Raw genomic sequence first — 21745 nt, 5'->3', positions numbered from 1 at the left:
ATTTATGTAAGTAATTTAAGTATCCTAAGCAAATGCTGCAAAAAGTTTTGACATTCAAACAATCAATTTGAGCATCCTAATTATTTTGACTTATTAATCCGACAAAATTATTTCCAATTTTATACCAAGTTAAATTTTTTAATATTTCTGTCAACTATTCCTTCTGTGTAGTGTATAACAAAACTATCGATTCATCAATAAATAAACAAATTCGAAACCACCAATTTCAAGCAACAAAATTATTTATCAGTAAGTGGATTTATTTTAAAATTCAATTTGGATTATACGTTGCAGAAAAAATCGAATTAATTAAAGATTTTTTGACTGAGAACATTTTATAGCTGCAATATAAAAAACAAAATCTTTCGAAGGAAAAAACGCTGTGAGAATAATTCGAGTGATATCTGATTAATGATATTTCATATCTCAACATCATTTCATATCATATATGTGCGTTCAGTATATTTCTATATTTCTGATAAAATGTAACAAAGTTAGTGATACAATTTCACATAACAATTGTAAATTTTAGATACATTAAGAATGGAGTCGAGGAAGAAACTACAAAATCGTTGTTTGAAATCATGCTCGATTTTAGTAGGTTATATAAGAATTCCTTACTTAACAAGTAAACACGTCGACGACGTGAAAAATCGAAGGAACACGTCGATAAAATGTCGACCGTATTAATTAATTATTAAGCATATTAATTATTAAGCTCATATTGGCGAAAGAGAAAAGTCCTGAATAAACAAATAAAAGGATGGGACAAACGTTTTGTTCCTTCCTTCTCGATTTTTTTCTTTTCCTTCGATTTCGCGTTTTTTAATTAGCGTGAAATTATATTACATTCCTTGTTTTTTTTTTCGATTAATTGTTATATTAAAATGGGCATAAACGAGGACATAGTGCTTGTTCATGGTACTTTTATTTTCTATTTCTGTTTTGGTTTTTTTGGTCGATAACTGCAGTAAAGGTATAACTCGTACGGGAAACGGGTCCGCCTCGGCGCTTACGCCTCGCTCTGAAAAACGAAAAAGATACGTCATCATTAGAAAGGTACGTTGTGTGTGTGTGTGTGTGTGTGTGTGTGTGTGTGTGTGTGTGTGTGTAGTTTGAATAATTACGTGTGACTTATGGTTCTTCCGACAATAAATTGTTACAACATCGCATTTTCGCTAAACTCTACGAAGCGTGCCAACGCGACTTATAGCTTGTGTGTTTTTAGTTTATCTTTTTTTTAATTTCTGTACGTAAAATAAAACAAATGGTTATCTTTAGAAAAATAGGGAAAAAAGTGCATACGAAGCGTCTCTAAAGAAAAAAAGACAATTTTACGTGCACTTAACGCATCACAGGAAACGCATAATGGGAATAGAGGAAATTTATATTTGTATTTTACTAGAAATATAATCGTGTAATTATGTATTTTATATACACATTTATATATATATTTTTAAATATTTCATATAGAACGTTATAAATCTTTATTAAAAAATACTTGTAAAATATTATAAATAAAACAATTATATAAACGTGGGAAGGAAGGTAAAGATTTTCCGGTGCATTTACTGTATCAAATAAAAATTACATTTTACATATTTTTGCGTCATATATAAAGATGCAAAATATAAGAATTATGATACAAAGTCAAATATATAGTGTTCATCTATCCATCAATAACATTGCGATAATTATACCTTTATTAAAAAAAAAAAGAAGTTCCACATGAACATTCAATATCAACAGGCGTGGAGCAATTTTATCTTTTACGGAATAACGCAAAGTTCATATTTCGAAAAGAAAATTCGCACACGATAAATCTCGAAGCTAAGTCGAGTCTCGTTTTCTCAGCAAACGAGTCCAGCTGTTCGTAAAATATCTGGCGAAATTTGTCTTGCGGTAATAAGAATAACAGCGCGAAAAAGATACTCGGGCGAAGAAGAACTGAGAAGAAGGCCGTTATGATAAATGCACCTGGCGCAGGTGCCCCGATAAGAACAAATGACTTACGTAATAACTGTATCTGCTGTATGCTTCCAAGAACGTGCAAAGAATCGTGTCTTCGCGTAAGTAATCGTCAATTTTGACGAAGAAGCGCGAAAAGTTCTGTAAACATTTCTTTTTTCAGTTTCTTTAAGAACGGAGAAGAACAAATCACGTCAACGAGTTTTGGAAAATACGTACTTTCGCGCAATCTTGAAATATTTTCTTCCCTAACATTTATTACTGTGTACAAGTTATTTTCAACTTTTATAAAAATGTTACAAGTATTTTAATAAACATCATTATGTAATACAAATAATGATTTATTATCATTTAAACATTTCTTCTTTAAAGTCTGATTATATAAGTTAATCCATCGTCTAATTACCGTACTTATTTTACGTCGTCTTTATTCAAATCTATTTTTAACTTTTTGCGTGTTGTTGAGTCACAGAAATGAGTTTCCGACGAGATCCTCTCCGCGCTTCACTTACAACAAACTTAAGTCATATTTTTTGCGAACAGAAATACATAATCTTTCTGTTCGCGCGATGGTTAATTTAGCAGAAAGCTTTTGCAGGATGCTTTACAAGTCATTTGTCTAAACTATGACTGCGCAACATTGATTTCAGCATCGCGCGATTCTGTCGGAATCAATTACATAAAACTATTTAGTCTGCGTGAAGCGAGGTGTTGCGAGCATGCTGCAACACGCGATAGATAGATCTATTAGGAGGCGCTTGTTTGCTTTGATTTTTCCATTAATGTGCGGATTGTCATTCTATGCAAGCATTTGCAAGAGTAGCGACTGTGACTGTCAAGTAAATCCGAATGGCAGAATACCGGAGGAAAGAACTTAACGTGCATCCCTGAGATTGCATTTTGCACGCGCGTCAAGAGGAAAACTTTCATTTGGGTTATATCGTTGTCTTTACTGTTGCAAGAAAACTGTTATGCGCGCGTATGTGCGAATATCACGAAGAGAATCCCGTGTTAAACAACGTTTTATGCAGCTTGCGTAAATGAAGCTTGTAATAGGCGCTATGCACACAGCGAGGAAAGGGGTGGAGAGTTACAACGACAGCGATAAACGACAGCGACACCGGCGATATAAACGATAAAAGAAAATAACAATGGCAATGAAAAACGGTGATAGAGTTATACAAAGGACAGTAATGGCAACAGCAAAACGCGTGTGATAACAGTAACGATGGTCAATAAACGACAGCAATATAAGGATTGATAATCGTGACTTTCGCGTGCCTCCGAGACTCGGCTTTAAAGATAATAACAAGAGCTTCACGTTCTAAGCGGTGAAGAAATAAGGAAGCCTGGAGGAGAATCGATTTATTACGTAACTTGCGGCTCAGATATCCCAGCGGCTGCCATCGAGGCTTATGTGTACCATCCGTTTCGCCCGTTCGAAGTAGTTCGAGTATCGGGAAGGCGGTCGGAAGAGTTCAGGTATAAACAGGTTGCGAGTAAGTAGTAAACGTACGTATCGATCCCCACGAGCCTCTTGATAATAGTGAAGAAAGGTGCCAGTGAGTAGACAGTAGTGGAATGGTAGTAGAGCTCTACAAAAAGGCGAAAAGTTTGACATACGAGCTTGCTTGAGAGATCGCTTGGAAAAAAAATAGGTCGCTTAAAGAGATTTTGTGAGACAGCAAAAGGAAAATGCGACATAGAAGAAGAAAAAAAAAGAGAAAAAAAATCATCAAGTTAACCAGAGACTTAATATGACTTTCAACTTGTACTTGATCTTTTACTTGCCTCGTTTATGTACGTTTTCACGATATTTCTCATTGTCTTTTCTTTTCCCCTCTTTTTCACTCTTTCGTCTCTTTTTTTTTCGTTCTCTCGCCCGGACTACTTTGCCGCCGGCTCGAATCATTCTCTCGCGCTTTCTCTTTCACTCCAATTCCTTTCATTTCAATCTCTCCCCTTCACTCTCTACATTTCTCTTTTCCTTTTATTTCGTTTTTTATTTCAACTTCTCACTCTCTCATTCTTTCATTCATATTTCGCATTCATATTATTACAAGCTAATTGCTTGTCTCAAATATATCAGCTATTTTTTAAAAACTACTTTATATCTCTCACACACACTCTCTCTCTCTCTCTCTCTCTCTCTCTCTCTCTCTCTCTCTCTCTCTCTCGTTCTCTCGTACTCGCCCGACTGCAAAGAGACAAATGGCAAATGTAACATACTGCAAAGAAATCATAATTCCTCAAAACGAACTTGCAACTTGCTAAACAAAGATCACTAGTACGGTCGTGTGTGTTCGTGAGTTTCGAAAGAATTTTGAAAGTAATGTGAGAGAAGTCAGTCGAATGCAATAAAGTTTGTTTTGTTCAGCTACTCTACCAGGCAACTTTCATTCACTATTACAATCGTTTTGTTCTGTACTTACTTAGTTTTGTGATGGTCGGCAATATAAACCCCATCCGCGGTAAACACCGAGTGCTATTACCGAAAAAATCTCTTTCGCACTCATCTCTCATTCTTTCTCTCGCTCTCTCTCTCTCTCTCTCTCTCTCTCTCTTCTCTCTCTCTCTCTCTCTCTCTCTCTCTCTCTCTCTCTCTCTCTCTCTCTCTCTCTCTCTTGTACGCCGCATCTTTAGCGTTTCTCCATTTTTTTCTTTCCCAACCGAGATAACTCGGCGCCGAAAGATATTCTACACTTCTCACGTTCGCTGAACCTTCCTCTTTTTTTTTCACCTGTTTTCTCATTCTCCCGACTGACCACCGTAAAGAAATATAAAACTAATCGAAAGTTTATTGGATATCATGACGGAATTATGTTGAATAGGAAGAGAAGGATTATCAGTTACACTGGTCAAAATGGACCGAGACAATCTATATATAATAATATACAAGAAATATTAGAATTAGAGTTATGTATGCGTGATCTTCTGATTTTTCTTTCAATCGGTTTCTTAGGTCGAGAATACAGAGATCGCATCAAGATGCATACATAATTAACATGATTTTCAAAAATCCTAAAAGAATATAAACCTAAGAAAGATATAATCTACACACTTCTTTCGCAAATATAAAAATTGTATAAAAGATAACTTTTGACAATTTCTATCAGATGTCGAGCGTTCTCTTTCTATCTCAAATATATGAAAGACGAAATATGCATATGTATTATCGCAATTGTTATCACTTTAACACACTTTAACACAATTCAAATCCTGCTCCGCAATTCGGTGAACGAATCACGCGCGAGAGGATTTCCAGAATTGGAAATCTTTCCATGGCTTAATTTTCTCCGTGCGAGTGTTTAAACTTCGCGATGAAGCTCACTTAATCCCACAACGTGGGCCGCATCCCGAAGGCGACGCACGTAATTCCCTTGGTCGGGAGTCAAATAAAACCAAGCGGGAAAAGGTTCGTCCATCAAAATATGTTCGGCTGGTATATCTCGTCCGAAGGTATCGCATAAATCATTCAAAACACCTGGCCGCGCCTCGGAATAACGCCAAGGGCGGCCTCGTAAAGTAACAGACTTCGCCGTTCTTATTGGCCGTTCTTTATGGATGTTCCGGTTGCAACGGTACGAACGCGGTACGGAAAAACTACATAGATATATTACAATGTTTAATATAAATATACTATTAGAAATGAAGAGTGTACCGCGCGGGTAAACGAGCTGAAAATGAAAAGCAAACGGTTAAAATCATGTAACATAAGCACAGGTGACGAACGCATAAAGAACTGGAATGGGTGGAGAACGGGGTGCTGCGGATAATGATAAATGAAATAAAAGAACACATATACGGCACTCTATCGGTGTGCAAGCATACCGTAAAATTTTATTCGACGTTTAAATTGTACTTTTTTTCGACTTATCTACCGATCAAGATATGTCAATTTTTATTCGTAATGTTTAATCTATCTCGCCACTTTCGCAAGTAGACGTAGTAACGTCAAATTAGCACCTATAAATAAAATACTTGCGAAAATTCTTAAAGCGGGATATAGCTATCAACAATTGCACAAATAGATAAATAATGATAAATAATTTTTTTACGCGATTGTTAAAACAACGCCTTTTGCGGTATGCCGTGATTATAGAACAAAAACTTAATGGCAATGGCGAGAGATACAATACAAAATCATCAATCTGAAACATACAAATCAACACAGTTCGGGATGCAAAGCACATTGAACGCGTGGTGCATTGCCGTGGGTAAATATTGAATGTAAATTGTTCCCACAATCGAATATCGATAACAACGTGTTTGAAATAAATCATAAGTATATTTGGCATAAATTCGCGCTAAATGAATAAAAAAGGCTGTGTACAAATAATCTAAAAAATCAGTCATTGCGTATATAAATACCATTTGCGGTAATATTTAAAAAAGGAAAAGGTAACGTAAGAGTACTAATTATAAAATATAATCTATAAATATGAGATGAGACAACGGACTTAACACAAATGGACTACGTCATGCAGACTTATATAAGTAGACATTTTGCGAATTATCATAGCTCTAAAAATTCCAACACGAGAGATCCAATATTTTATTATTCCAATATAAATGTGCTAAATTTATGCTTTGATGTCTTGTAAAACAATCACACATAAATGGAGCAAGGTATATGAAAGTATTTTTTAATACTATGTCGGTGCCAATTATGTTTCCCAAAATTCACTCTGCCAATTTCACCAAACGACAAATTTGTGCGTGCACACGATTAAAAAAAGAGTAAAACAACATGTAAAATAAATGACAGACAGTTTTATCAATTTTTGTGATTTCTAACACAAAATGGAATACAATGTTTCATGCTCGTATTATTCGACGACACTCACGAATGTATAGCTGTCGTATTTAGTATTATATATGTATATATGAAATGCAACAGGGACGGTTACTTCACTTTTATAGACGGAATCTCGTTAGAAAATATGCATTCCGATTCGTATGCACATTAATGTCTTGTTTAATCAACGAGAGAATATTAAATTCGCTCGTGATTTGCATGCGCAGTGATCGAATACGGTTAGCTGAACCGAGAATAATTCGATTGCGCGTCATTTCGGCTGTGCACGTCGACCGTCTCGAAGACACGCGAATCGCGGTGAAATTTAGCAGAGGCAAGAGCCTTGAGTCTACTGCTCCGATCAGAGTGACCTAATTAAAAACTCTCGGATTTAACGAGGTTATGCATTTGCTTCAAGTCCTCGATCAAATCCATATGCGGTGGCTCGGTCACGTTAATCTTACGCTCGCGGAAATACTCCCGTCTCTGTTTGTGGCTATCCACGAACGAGGAAGCGGTCGCTGCCTCGGTATCTCTATCTCTCGTAGCCTCGATCCGGTCGTCTTGATCGCTCACCTGGACAATACTATCTGGTATTGGCAGCGGTTTGGCCACGCCGATGCGAACGGTCCCCTTCGGGGCGCCTTTAAGGGCCTGCACGGCCTGGTCCAGTGTTGCATTCTCTAATCCGATGTCATTCACAAACAGAAGCCGATCGCCCGGTATTAACTGCCCGTCGACCTGTGCCACTCCGCCGGGCACGAGCGATCGTATTACTATCACAGTTTCGTTGGGGTTCATTGGATCCTAAAAGCGAAGACGAGCGGAAAACAGGTCGAACAGATTATTATAGATTCTCATCGAGATCGCGAAGAATCACCCCGGGTACTACGGAAAAAAACGTTCGCACCTGATAATCCAAAATGGAGAACCCAAGGCCCCTCTCTCCTTTAACCAATTCGATAATTTGCGGTTCGGAACTCCACATCGCCAGACCGGTTAGCGGTTCCAACGAGCGCGACTTCATTTTATTCAGACTCGCGTCGGTCACCGTGGCCGTGGTCGTCGTCGAAGCCAAGGAACCGTCCGACTTTGCTTTCACAAGGCGATCCATCGTGGGCAACAAGTTTTGCAGAGACCCACCGAGGATACTCTACGAGATAACATAGATTTTTGCCGTAGTTTTCTTCTCTTAAAGCGCGATTTAACCGTTCGACAGCGGGACGTCGCGACCATTCCGTATACTCACTCTAGTTTGGAAAGCGGCTTGATGTTGAGCGGTGTCGATGGGGCAAAGTGGATCTTGCGAGGCGATGTTTCTTCCGCAAACCATGCGAACGTGTATAGGTAACTCTTTCAGCACGCTAACCACTTCCATATGATTGATGCCCAATAAACGATAGCCGTTTACCTTCAAGAAAGCACGATATCGATTTAAGACACATTGCTCGTGAGAGTGGAGCGTTTATCGAGCACTTTTGAAGAGAAGATATTATAGAGTTAAAGAGCATCGCTAAAAATATATGGAAATTCGATAACCTCTAGCAACTCGTCGCCAGAGCGCAGCGTGCCGTTTTGTCCGACAGGGCCCTCCGGCAGGATCGAACGTATATAGTGATGAGGCCTTACTTCTTGACCGTTCTCCACATCGACCGTTCCCTCTAAGCTAATACCAAGACCACTACCTTCGGCAAACTTCTTCAGCTGGGCGACCTATTCAGACGATAAGGAACCGAAAGAGACATCCTTTCTCTGCGCGTCCCTTCTTATCTTACGACGAGATTGCGGTACTTACGACTATCTCGGTTTCTGGTCCGACAATCTTCTGCCATTTCGCTTTGATTGCCGCGCGAATTTGAGGCGTGAGTTCGCTCGATGGATCACTCAATAGGGCTTCAACATTGGTCGCCTCGTCCTGTTCATCAGACGTTCTTAAACGTTCTCCTTCTTGCAGAATTGCACTGTCCACGGTGGTGTGAGATTCGCCTTCTGGCTCTATTTCAGTAGTGGTCTCTCCATCCTGGGGAAAAAACGCGCGCAAATGTAGATTTAATAATTTCAAATAGTACGAAATAATAACAACACGAATACAATTATATCAAAGCTTTATATTAATTATATATTATATATTAAAACAATAATTTCAATAATATGCATATATATAATTAAAATGTATAATTTGAAGTTTATAATTGAGAAATTTCCGATACGCGCAACTAGGTGAAAGAGTAAAATTTGAATCAATGTATGCAACTACAGCATACAGTAACGAAGCAATATATAATTAATGCAAAAGTACATTTTGCCTTTTTTTTTATTAAGTTACAATTGTTAATTAAACGTACTGCGCTCATGGGGAAACTAGGTAGGCTCGTTATCGACGGTGAACTCGGCTGAGGTAATCTCAATTCGCTTGCGGCGATCGCTTGTTGAAGCTGCTCGAACTTTGGTCCACGAAGGTATCGCTCCAAGCAGAGGGTCACCGTCTGCCCTGTGCGCCTTAACACTTCAACGGCCTCGTGATTAGTGTAACCTTGCAGGGAATGTCCGTCGACCTCCACTATTCGGTCGTTAATCTGGATCTTATTGCTCAAATCGGCCGCGCTACCCTCGCTAATGCTCTTAACGAAGATTCCAGAGAGCTCTTCTGCAAGAGAGAATCAAAAAGTTTTCATCTGGGATCCCTAAAGGTATAAGAATTATCTGATCGATTCGCCTCAATAGCGGCATTGCGACTCGCCCGCATATTTTGATTTTGAATACACAATTCTTTCAGCTGCTTTGGCATGCTTTCAAAACGTCAAAAACACTCGATGTGTGTGGACGTATTTTCTATGACGTCGAGCTTTTCCTTACCTTTCTCGCAAACATATCCAGCGATAGTAATCCCGAGACCATAAGCGTCCTTCGTGAGATCGACTTCGAAGCGCTCCATCTCTGGCAGTGAATTAATGTCGAGGGGCTCCATGGTGAGCACCGGGAGATCCTGAAGCTGCACCGGAAGTGGCACCGCCGGTATAACTGGCATCGCTCCAATTGGCATTGGGTTGCGTACCACGTCCATGATGAGACCGGGTCTTGTCTGAAAGGAAACATTTTTCCATGTCGCGGTACTTCGATGACGAGGATATGATATCGGCGCGGAAAGCGGAAGGAGGGTGGAAAATGGGCCGCGTCGTGAACGCGAAAAGAAATACGTGTTCGGTGCGACACTCACATGCATTTCAATGTCGGACTCCTGCGAATACATGTAGCCATTGTCGTAGTTACTGTCGCCCCTTTGCACGTGCCGCATGTTATAGCTCTCCGGTACGCTGTGCACCAGATGTCTGTCCAGCTCGTCCGGATCCCCCAGGATTTTTGTAGGTACGATCGGGGCGTGACTTCCGAGGGCCTGGAAGTATCCCGGAACGAGAAATTTTATGCGTCCCAATGCCACCTACGGCCAATGTCACCCTCCCCATCCCCTCGAATTTATAGGAGACGAGCGCGCGTTTCTATGCCGCGCGACGAGCGTGTTTTCCAGGATTTTGAATTTCCAACGGTGTGTGGAAATTTCAATCTACCGGAGTAAATAAAAATGTTAACCGCCCTCGGCTTTTTGCGGCAAATCTCGTAGAATTTCTCGCGAAGATTATGTCGGATTGTGCATGGAATAATAATTATGGAGTTCAACGTTGTCGCAAGGCAGTGTACCATTCAATTTATTCTTGTATCTAAAAGCGAACTTTATCGATGTATAATAAAAAAAAATAACGTTTATCGTTGAATTGAAAAAAATATCATCTTCGACAATTTTTACGGTTAATTGAGAATTAATTAAAAGATCGCTTTCGGAGCGCTGGGTTGTAATGCATCATTTTTTACGGTCTCCTTTCTTTTGTTTTTACAGATGTCAGAGATTATGTCACGTGGATTTTACCTTGGCTCGCAAGAATCGTGACAGATCTCGAGGGAATTTTGCCGAGCCTCAACGAGTGATATTTACAAGTCGACAAGCAGCGAGGGACAGTTTGTTACTTTTTCAAAAAAAAAAAAATATTCGACGGAAGAATTCCTGTTCCGCGGCTGGTGGCAGAGCCGGGTCGCCGACTGTTTAATATTCGCGCGGGGAACGATGGTCAGAATTATACGTGAAGTCGGAATATAAATATCGATCAAACGCGATAAAAATTGAAAGCCTACAAGGAAAAATCGTTCCGTTTTTTCGGAACGTTACAGAAATATCGAGTGCATTTCAACGTTTCTCTCTCTCTCTCTCTCTCTCTCTCTCTATGCATTACTTGACCTCACCGAATAATGAAGATACTTTGTTTCCGCAAGCGTGCCCACGTTTAACGTTGAATTATTACAGAAGTCAGACAACAATGCCCGAAACTTAATTTATTAAAGCCCGCGAATTCGTTTCGCTATTTCGCTTTTAATGCGTCCGTTATTTATGCCACTCCTCGTTTAAGTACGATGACTCATTTGTAGCGAAAGATAAATTCGACTCGCGGATGGCTGTCGTCGCTAAGTCTTCAACTTTAATCCCGCGGCGAAGTAATTACCATCTTTCGCGATTTCGAGCGTATGAGAAATTCCAAAGTCCATTCTTCTCCATAATGGAACCTCATCACTTCGTAAAATACCTCATGCATTATTCATAATCTCCGAATTACAGTCGGTCACCGCGGCTCGTATAATTACTTGGCGAATCGCGGTCTTCTTCACGGCTAACATTCGTCGTCCAGAGAACTTCAGCGAAACCGTGGAATATTCGCGAACGTGGATCCGACTGCATCGATCGCATTGCAGTCGACAGATCAGTAATGTATCGTCCTAATGGCTTGCAGTTTGCCGAAATTTCATGCGTGAAGCTTTAACCTGGAACCTCGCTCGCGGGTAGTCAATACGGTAACCTCGACAATGATGTACGCTAGCCGTATTCCGTACCATCAATCTCCAAACCGGACGGACACATTCTGAGCCCTTGCATCAGAATCTAATGGCTCACATCGCGCACGTAACTCGGATACTTTAAATACGTACCTTTGCGGAACGCGGACACGTTTCTAATTTCCACGAGCTAGACAAATGGACCGAGTTTTAAACTATTATCCTTATTTCTTCTATACGACTGGGATTACGCGATTCTTATGGAAAAAGAATTGCAGCTTTGAAGAATATATTAGAAATTGCCAGCAAACAATATGTGCACGTCGCTGGAGTGAAAATAAATTATAAAGAAAGAAAAAAATTATCTTCTTAGTGAAGAAAAATAAAAAATTGTTGTATATAGGTATACAAGAATTTTTCCATGTTTTTGTATAGTCTGGAACAATAAAAAAATCTGCTGTGAACTTCGTTTTATTTTAGGAATTAAGATTGAAAATTTCACGTTGGGTTAATTAACCTTTCGTTAATTAACCCTCCGGCAACGTGAAATTTTCAATCTTAATTCCTAAAATAAAACGAAGTTTACAGCAGATTTTTTTATTGTTCCAGACTATACAAAAATATGGAAAAATTCTTGTATACCTATGAAAAACACTCAGTAACAAATTTTTATAATAGAAGGATGTGTGCTAATATATTTCTTATAAATTTAAATGTAACAGTTTTGAAAAAATATGAATGAATTCTTTTAGGCTACAATATTTGAGGGTATGTACTTCAGAAAAAAATATAGCTTCAAAAAATTGAATTATTTTGATACTTAAAAATGAAGATTTTTATGAATGAAAAATCAAATTTAAAAAAGAAAAATAAAATCACTTTTACAGCAGATTAATTATGAAATTTGTTTATTTTAATCAAAATAAGTACAAAGGTTCCAAAATTGAACTATTATACGGCACAATTGTATAATAATGTATATGATGCTCCTCGCTATCGATTTAAGTCATTTAAGATATAGATTATAGTACGTACTTTTCCTATCATTTGACTAATGACGAAATGAATCTTTTATATTTCTTTAATTATGAAGTCTTTCTAGAACTTTCTTTCCTTCAATAAAATATTTTATGAATTATACATGTCTAATATCTCCGTAAATGATTCTACAATAACATCAGAAAAAATGATATAAAACATTAAAAACTCTACTTTAAAAGTAAAATCTTTACATGTTTATTAAAATTAGTGTTAAAAAAGAAATACGAAAAGAATTTAAATTTTATTTGCATAAAATTTTATGTGGTTTGCAGTACGAGTCATTGAAAACACAAGTACGACTTGTATTCATTTTTGCAACAAAACAAACTGAATACTATGACGTTCTTATACACACATGATCTTAACATTATCAATTTTTTTTTAAGAAAAGACTGAATCCCGCTATATATGTATTTTTTTAAAATTCACAATCAAAAAGTCGGTTGTGCTTTAAAAGAATAACATTGTTTGTGGAAAAACATATATAATAAATAAAAAAATTAGATAAAACAAGTCTACATTTTTTAATTTTAATTGGGCTTCAATTTGTTCTAGTTACTTATACTTTCGAATAGGCAACAAATAACAAGAAATCAAAATAAATTATAAAGCATGAAACTATATCGTCTAATCGAAAAAAAAAAGAATTTGTTGTATATTAATTAAAACAAATATAATAAATAAAAATCAGATAAAGCAGGTCAACAGTTTCAGTTTTAATTGGCTTTTAATATGTTTTGTTATTTGTATTTTCAAATTAGAATCAAGGAAAACGATAGCAAACAAGAAAGAGCTCATTAAAGACAATGTAAATGGCAGATTATTGAAGCTACCCTACGACCTATACACTTGCCCTCTCGAACGCTTGGAACGAATAAAGGGCAAGGCGGTATCACACGTAATTAATCGCGATCGCTAACGCGGAATTGCGGAAGTGAAGATACCTGATAATCGGGAGAAGTTGGCTCCACAGGTCGCGCGACGACCAGTCGCACGTGGGTGCCCGATTGTCGTAAAACCGCGGCAACTTGTTCGCTTCCCATCCCACGGAGATTGACATCGCCGATCTGCAATATGTGATCCCCGCTCTGGAGTCGATTATCCTGCGGGCACACAATGCGAGAAGAAGCATTTAATTTCCGTGGCTCTCTTGTCTGAAGGGCAAACGTTGACATCCCGAATCATTTTCGCCATCGCGTTTCTCATTTCCTCGTCCGTTTCCAAGCAGCTTGGAATGATACGCGTTTGATGTAAAAACCGGGTCTAACTCCAATAGGTAATATACTCTGTATCGTGTGCGCGTTATAGACCTCCTGCGTGTGAGTTACAATAAAGCGTGAAAGTTCGAGGGAGAAGAAGAATAAGAGTGCGGAGGCGCACGCGATGCGACCATGTGATTAAGTGAGCAACTTATTAAAGATTAAACCTATGATTAACGACGAGATTTACTTGTTAAGAGTCAAGTCTACGACAAAAATAATATAATGAATTATCAAGAAGGCAATATAATTAAAACTAGAAGTACCGAGCGATCTTTATCAATTATTTTTATTTTTTAAATCAATATTATATTTCTTGAATAAGAAAAAAGAATATTGAAATTGTTTGAATAATAACTTTTCAATTATTGTGTTCTTTATACTGATAAAATATTTAATTTTTCATCACTTTTTTTATTCTCATAATTTATTCGCTTGACCCTTTTATTCACTGTTAGATATCACAAGAGGTATGGTAACTAAATCTCTGAGTTAAATTATATTTTGTTACTTTTTAACTTTTATGTATACCCAAATATAATCAATCCACATTTGTGCTTAATTTCAAAGTAAACAACATCCATATTAACGTATGTACTTAGTAAGTAATAAACTAAATTTACGTCAAGTTTGATAATTTACTTGGGTTGAACTCCATTTCTTGAGTTGAATTCTAGTTTAACTCCATTATTTTAGTTATAAATTAATGACACGATAAATAGAAGCAGTGATGACTTACAGAAATAATAAAAGATAACTTATATAAATTAGATATAATTTGATATTATGAATTTAATAATGTAAATAAGAAACGCATAAAACTACTTCCAATGTTAATAATGCGCGTGTGGAAACCTATAATTACAAATATTATGTCGTAAATGTCGCTAAAAATACTTTCAAAATCGCACACAGAAAAATACATATGTACTGTATTTAAATATTAATTATTTGTTTCACGTATTTCAAAAGTTCATATGTCTGCAAATCCATCATGAGTTTCATCATAAGCATCAAATTTATTCGAAATATATTCTGAATTAAGTTTAATATTTCAATCAAGATTATTAAATTAAAACAAATTCAATTTGCTTAATACATAAAGTCGCTTTTTTCTACACACACACACACACAATTTTATAGAAATATTCTTCAAAAGATAATAAATTCTTGTTTTGAACATGATGAGTTTTTCTAAAAATTGTAATAAATATATTTTAAAACTATAATTATCAAGAAAATATTCTCTGTTAAAAATAACCGTTACTTAAAAGAAAAAGAGCGAAGTGAATAATTACTTTTATAGCAGTAGAATCATATTTTTCTGTGTGTAATTAGTTTCTATAAAGAATTTAGATGCTTCCAATGGAAGAGAATATTAGCTTTCGGTTTGCTTACGCGATCGGCAACACCTCCTGGAAGAATGGTTTTGACGACGACGCCGGTGCTACGTCCGCCGATGATGCCGAATCCAAGACCGCTGCCATCGTTAATGAGATTTATCACTTCAACTTGAGCCCATTCCGTATTCAACTGCGAATGGAAAGATCGCAAAAGCATATCTTAAAGTCCCGCCGTTCGTTATGAAACTTTAATAATATTATCGAATGTCTTCTCCAAAAGGTAACATAATGATGCTCGGATGATATAATGGAAATTAAACTCCTTGAAAACGTTTCCACAAAATATATATTGCCGTTAAACAACGAATTTTCGTCCGTTGCGTCGGCAGAGGAAAATATGAAAACAAAAACCTTTTCCATTTCTTTTAATTGCAATTGTTGGCTTAATTATTTTAAAAGTATAATGCTCTTACAGGTTCAATCTAATTTGTTTGGAGTTCAATTATGCGTTGCGGCAAGACTTTATCTTTAATTAAAGTGTTACTTTTAACGGCACGCGAAATACAAATAAAATTTCGCAATACCATCAATTTGTGAAAACTTTGCCGTAATCTCTTCACGAATTGTATTTTTCGCGAATACTCTTCGTGATTCCCACGCATTTTTAATTTCTACGACATTAACAACCGTACCATATACTGCATAAAGAACGAGTTAATGAGAACAAAGTACGACGGGAAATAAGAGTAATGATGGCACACAGCATCTGCTTCACTGCGGAATATTTTAACAAACTCAAAACAAACAAGGTTATTTGAAATTTTTCAGTAACGATGAGAGATTCAGTTTGTCACGTCGATATCTCACGTCAACCACAAAAGACTGATATAATCAAAATATAATTTTTTCATGTGTGTGTTAAAATATCATGAAGCTTTCCAAGAATATCATTGTTACTACAGTTATTTGTTAGTTCAAAAATCGTTGAGATTATAATTATAATACAAAGTTACTAAATACATAATTAGAATAAAAATAGATTCAGATATAAGTGCAATAAATAGAGCAATTCATATTTTTAAGTGACCATATACCATATGCCAAAATATTTTAAATTTGAATAAATATTTATTTAAATAATACCAATTAAACATTTATTTACAATAAATAAATATTTATTCAGTAAAAATAAATGATATTTAAATCAGATTAATGCTTTTTATGCTTCTCATATTTAGCAAATATTTAGTTGGTACTATGAAATCACTGCACTACGATGTTTTTTTAATCGATAACTCGTAATTGTCTAAAATCAATAGAACAGCAGAATAAGCAGAAGCAACTAATCTCTGTTCGCAACATGTTAGGTCATTAAATTTGATTGGTTCTCTTGAGTTTGCTTCGTTATCGCCCATGTGGCCACAATTAACGAGCTGTTTAATATTAACGTTCCGATTTCCGATAGCTCTTGCAGAACGTTCACAATGGTCTGTAATTTCCGGTAAATCGTAGCCAAGATTTTCAAATCAATTTTTCATCGTTTACCTCCTCGAGTATATCATGGTGTATTGACGATATTGTTGAAAAATTAATGAAATTTAATTGTGCCAGAATCTCTGCTTTCCTTCATAAAGCACTCCATTTGGAGTGTAATATCGCTTCCCTCCCCTATTTATTGTCCCGAGATAATCCTTTCATTTCCGGACGCTCTGAAATACGTGAATAAACGAAGTCGTAAGTGGTAAACGGGGTTGTTGGTTGTTATCGGAAGGAAAGTTTTGAAAATTGCCGGCTCAAGTGCGTCTCACAGCGTTCCAATTTCGTTCCAATTTGTGTGCATCAGACAATCGGCCAGATTTAATTAAAACATTTTTATCGGTCGCGTTCAGTGGTTTCCCGGATCAACTGAAGAACCCGGAGTTATTAGCTCATTAAAACGCAGAATCCGATGAATTTTTTATGATCCGGTAATTGGTCCCGTGCAACAAACAAGGAATTTTGTTGTATAGAGCGAAAGAGCGGTCATGCTATCGCGTGGATATTCCCTCGAGTCCCAGAACTTCCGGTGATCCCGCGAACCGGAACGGAAACTGCGTTGAGAAACGTTGAGAGACAGAGCGACAAGGCCGAGAGTGATTTATATTGTGTCGTGGAAACGCGTATACGCGCGTACGTTATGTGTGAATGTGTGTATGTGCGTGTGGACGCGTATTCTTCGACAAAAGATTAAACGTGCGACCGAACGAACGCGTGATCGCAAAGCTGGAAATTCATTCAGTTTGAGACGCACGTGTCGCTTCAGATTCGACTCATGTCAGTGTCGTTAAAGAGACTTCTGGCAGAATATTCTTCGAACTTCGTATATCCGATAATCGTTCTTCACAGACCGAAATTAGTTTCGGGATAAGTAGTAAAGCTCGTTGGGAGCTCCGTTTCTGACGTAACGACGTCGGATGTACTTTTCCTTGTTACAAACGAAAGGAGAAGCCGATAAATCAATCGCAGTTAATGCCGAATGTATTACCCTGTCAATCTTTCTATTCTTTCGAAAGAGTGAATTGATACTTCATAATTTAGGTCAATTTTAAATAAACAGTTATCGCGATTTCTTTTATTCATTTCGATTTTAAGATGAAAGTCAATTCTATATCTTCTTTTATGTAAACGTTAAATGTATTTTTAGAAAATGTGAAGAGATATTTAAAAAACAATAATGCTATCAACAAAAATATTAACTACATACTCTATTAACGAACATATTTATATATAGTAAAACTATTATTCATCCCACGTAATTTTAAGATATGAAAAGTTATTATATATAATTAAATGTATTTTCTTTTAGTGTAGACATGAGGTATACATATATTTAAGTATATTTTCACGGATATCTCCGAGGATATTTCATAAAAATACGAGATTGATGGATTAATAAAACAATGTGTTACATTTGTAGCTTAAATTATACATCAAAGATAACGTTATTTTGCATTAATAGATTTCGTAAAATCCAGTATTAGTAATATACGAGATATTCTTCATGATTACAATACAATAAAAGTGATTAATAAAACATTGAGAGTATTATCAAACGATTTCACATCTCCACCAGGAAAAAAATTGAAAAAATATATCGTATTAAATAATGTCTGTGCCATAACACAATCGGCAATAAAGTTTTACGATCAATCGCCTTTCCGTCAGGTTCCATTGACAATGCCAGAAGTTCTTTTGTCTGTGATTTTATTTTTATCTCAATGTCACAAGAAAGTCACCGACCTTCTATCAATCGAGTATGACATTTGCTTAATACCAATGGGAAAATAAATGTTTAGATGTTCGTGATTGAACGTTTTCAGAACTTTCTGACATAAAGTCATTTTTAATATATACGATCCTCAATAATGATACGTGATACTCGATTGTGAGTCTTATAAATTTATTATTTTTTTTCGGACTAATAAATACTAAAAATCGTCAATGCAAATCCTACAATATTTCTCATAAATATCATGATTTCTTTTCATAAAGCAGTATCAAATAACGATTAATATAGAACCATGCTCGATTTCAATGTCTGAAACTCCGATTTGTACTAAATTTCAATTAAATTCTCGTTACTTCTTTTTATATATACAAACGCTCTCAACGACCGCCCGACGTATCGTGTGTAAACTTTGAGCAATGACGAAAAAGCGTTAATTCGTAAAAACCGTTCCATTTTCGTCGGATAAAATTGATTGCAGGACAGTGTTAAAAGCACAGGGAGCGCACACAGGATCATAGATCTAATGCGAGAACGGGAAGTGTCAATTTGTTACGATTAAATGTTCCATCGAAATGGCATCGCCGCGGGGATAAACGGTTCTACGGTATCTCGCCGGTAATGGACGATAAATTTTGAAGATCACGCAAACCTTGCCCGCAGAGAGAACCGGCATTGCCCGGAGGGCGTCAGCGAAACTCTTTACCGATAATTCTATTTCCGTCGCAGCCGTCCGCCACCGCTTGTTCCTATTATCACGCCCGAAGACAGGTAGAGATAGGTAGAGAGCGGAAGCGGGGAAACGCGAACAGGGGCCCAATTTATCTGCGATTGAAAAAAAAATGAAAACGACTCCATCTAGGTATATCGAATGTCGAGGAATCAAGAAAAATGGTTGCGGTCGTTCGGCGGCCAATCGAAAACTTTCTCTGAAATCAATAGGTTCGAAAAAACTGTGCAATTAAGTATCTATGTAAAATTATCTTTCGAAATAAGATAAAATTGTCTTTTGAGATATATTCAGCAAGTATGTTCGTATAACATTGATACATTAATTCAATTATTCATTGTAATTAATAAGTATAAAAATATATATTAATAATGTTTTTCATGTATTTTGTTTAAAATACCGCTTTCAAAAATAAATAATATTTTCGTTAAATGAAATTACTGGATATTAGAAGAAGTTAAAAATATCTGTATACAGATATGTATCCATTAATCCTTTATGAATCGACGACTCCGTTTGGGGTCACCCTCTTTTATTTTATAAACTACTCGCTCAATTTTGATAAAACTTATGAAGTAACTTGATAACACTTTATTCAAATCTGAGATTAAAAATAAACAATTCAAAATGGTAGGTTTAATATAATGGACAGAATTTTAAAAAATAATTTGATTATAAAACTCGGTTTTTGAGAGGTTTTTAATTGCGAAGTAATATCAAATTTCCAGTTTTGCTTTATTTGAAGCTCATCAATACTACGTAAACTGATTTTCAAATTGACTTTAAAACTCTGATTATGAACTCTGTGACACTGGAGCCTCTTTCATGTTACTGTCCTTTTGAAATTCGATATTTTTAGTCTATATTCAAATTCATCAAATATCAAGAACTTTCTAAAACCGAGTTTTACAATAAACAGATTATTTTTTAAAATTTAAATTTTAAAATTCTAAGACTAGAATCAAATTCAGTGAAAACCTTTAGAAAGTAAAATTTTCCATAAATTGCTCCGTTAGGAAGCTCTGGTTCTTACAGAGTTGAATTCTCTAAATTAACCAATTCTTTATTCACTAAACGCACTTAGTGAATAAGCGCGTTTAGTGAATAAAGAATTTTCACGCTTCATAGGTGTATTATTTGCGCGACGTCTTCTGCGCCTTGACTCCCAGCGCCCTCATTCTTTCCAATTCTTTGATTTATAAGGAGTCTTGGCTAGTTTAATTTGTTATACGGATTTAAACAATTTTAATTAATAAAATTACTGAATATTAGAAAAAGTTAAAAGTATTTCTATAAAGATACATATCTATTAGATTCTCTAAAATAAATAATAAGATTCTAATTAATGAAATTACTAGGTATTAGGAAAAGTATAAAAGTATTTCTATACACACACACACACATATCCACTACATTTTCCAAAATAAATAATATTTTAATTAATATAATTATTGGATGTTAGAAAAAATTATATACATATATATATATACATCTATATATCTATACAAAGAGATACATATCCATTAAATTTTTTAAAATAAATATTTTAACTAATAAAAGTACTAGATATTGGGAAAAGTTAAAACTACCCCTGTACAGATATATATTCATTAATTCTCTAATTAAACTCAGAATATTATTCGACTAATTAGGAAACTGTAAATAGAAAAATCCTGAATATTATCTTCTCTTATATAGAGCACAAAATTAATAATAATATTTTGTAGAAAAATACATTCCTCTATGTGTTCGCAATATCCAACATTAGCAGATACAAGCTAAATATTATTGGCGATACTATTGCCTCGAGATGCCGGCAAGACTGTACCAATAATTTTATTTCCGTCATAGCCGCGTCGCTGTTCCTACTATCGCGGCAGAAAGCAGAAAAGGGATAAAAAAAGAGAGGGATGGCGCCGTGGAAGGGTGTCCAAATGAGGCCAATTATGCCGGGGCTATCGATCGGGATTTTATCGGCGTGTCACCACTCGAGTGACTCCAACGCAAATATTTCTTTCGGGATGAAGCATCCTCGAATCCGAGGGAGATACGGGAGTTTGTCCGCATAAGGCGATCTCGAGCCTGAAAGCCCTGGCTATGAGCTACACGATAAAATAAGAAGCCTTAAGAGAAATAAGAGCGCGCTTATTAAGAGCCAATGAAGAACATCCTTTTACGTGGAGAAATATTCAGCACAATAGTCTTCATCGAGAGGGAAGATCGAGGGAGTTTTCGTTCGAGCGAAAAAAGGGGAAAGAACAAAAGGAAAAGAGCACAACCGTTGAGATGAAAAATGATCACAAGAAAGTTATCGATACAATTGCTCATTATGTGTTGATTATGAACGAGAAATTTCTTCCAGCAATCTCGTTCATAATCAATACACGAGCAATCTTTTTTTTTTCATAACTTTAGCTGTATTTCGAGATGCTCGAAAAATCTTCAATTAGATTTTAAGAACGG

General features: G+C 36.1%; 1 protein-coding gene across 1 annotated transcript in view; it reads right to left on the bottom strand.

Annotated features, from left to right (window-relative positions):
* Positions 1-21745, bottom strand: part of LOC108761338 (uncharacterized) — a 117659-nt gene that overhangs the window by 38573 nt on the left and 57341 nt on the right. Inside the window, exons 8-17 of the mRNA XM_018507809.1 lie at positions 15343-15477; positions 13630-13788; positions 9984-10160; positions 9623-9848; positions 9112-9413; positions 8562-8786; positions 8306-8479; positions 8016-8177; positions 7677-7919; positions 7343-7573 (exon numbers count right to left, since the gene is read on the bottom strand). Of these exons, the coding sequence (XP_018363311.1) occupies positions 7343-7573; positions 7677-7919; positions 8016-8177; positions 8306-8479; positions 8562-8786; positions 9112-9413; positions 9623-9848; positions 9984-10160; positions 13630-13788; positions 15343-15477 (2034 nt within the window). The remainder of the gene's footprint in view (positions 1-7342; positions 7574-7676; positions 7920-8015; positions 8178-8305; positions 8480-8561; positions 8787-9111; positions 9414-9622; positions 9849-9983; positions 10161-13629; positions 13789-15342; positions 15478-21745) is intronic.

Source organism: Trachymyrmex cornetzi, unplaced genomic scaffold (assembly GCF_001594075.2).
Source record: "Trachymyrmex cornetzi isolate Tcor2-1 unplaced genomic scaffold, Tcor1.1 scaffold1093, whole genome shotgun sequence".
Lineage (NCBI taxonomy): Eukaryota > Metazoa > Arthropoda > Insecta > Hymenoptera > Formicidae > Trachymyrmex > Trachymyrmex cornetzi.
Note: the sequence above shows the minus strand (reverse complement) of the source record. Positions and strands in the feature narration are given on the sequence as shown.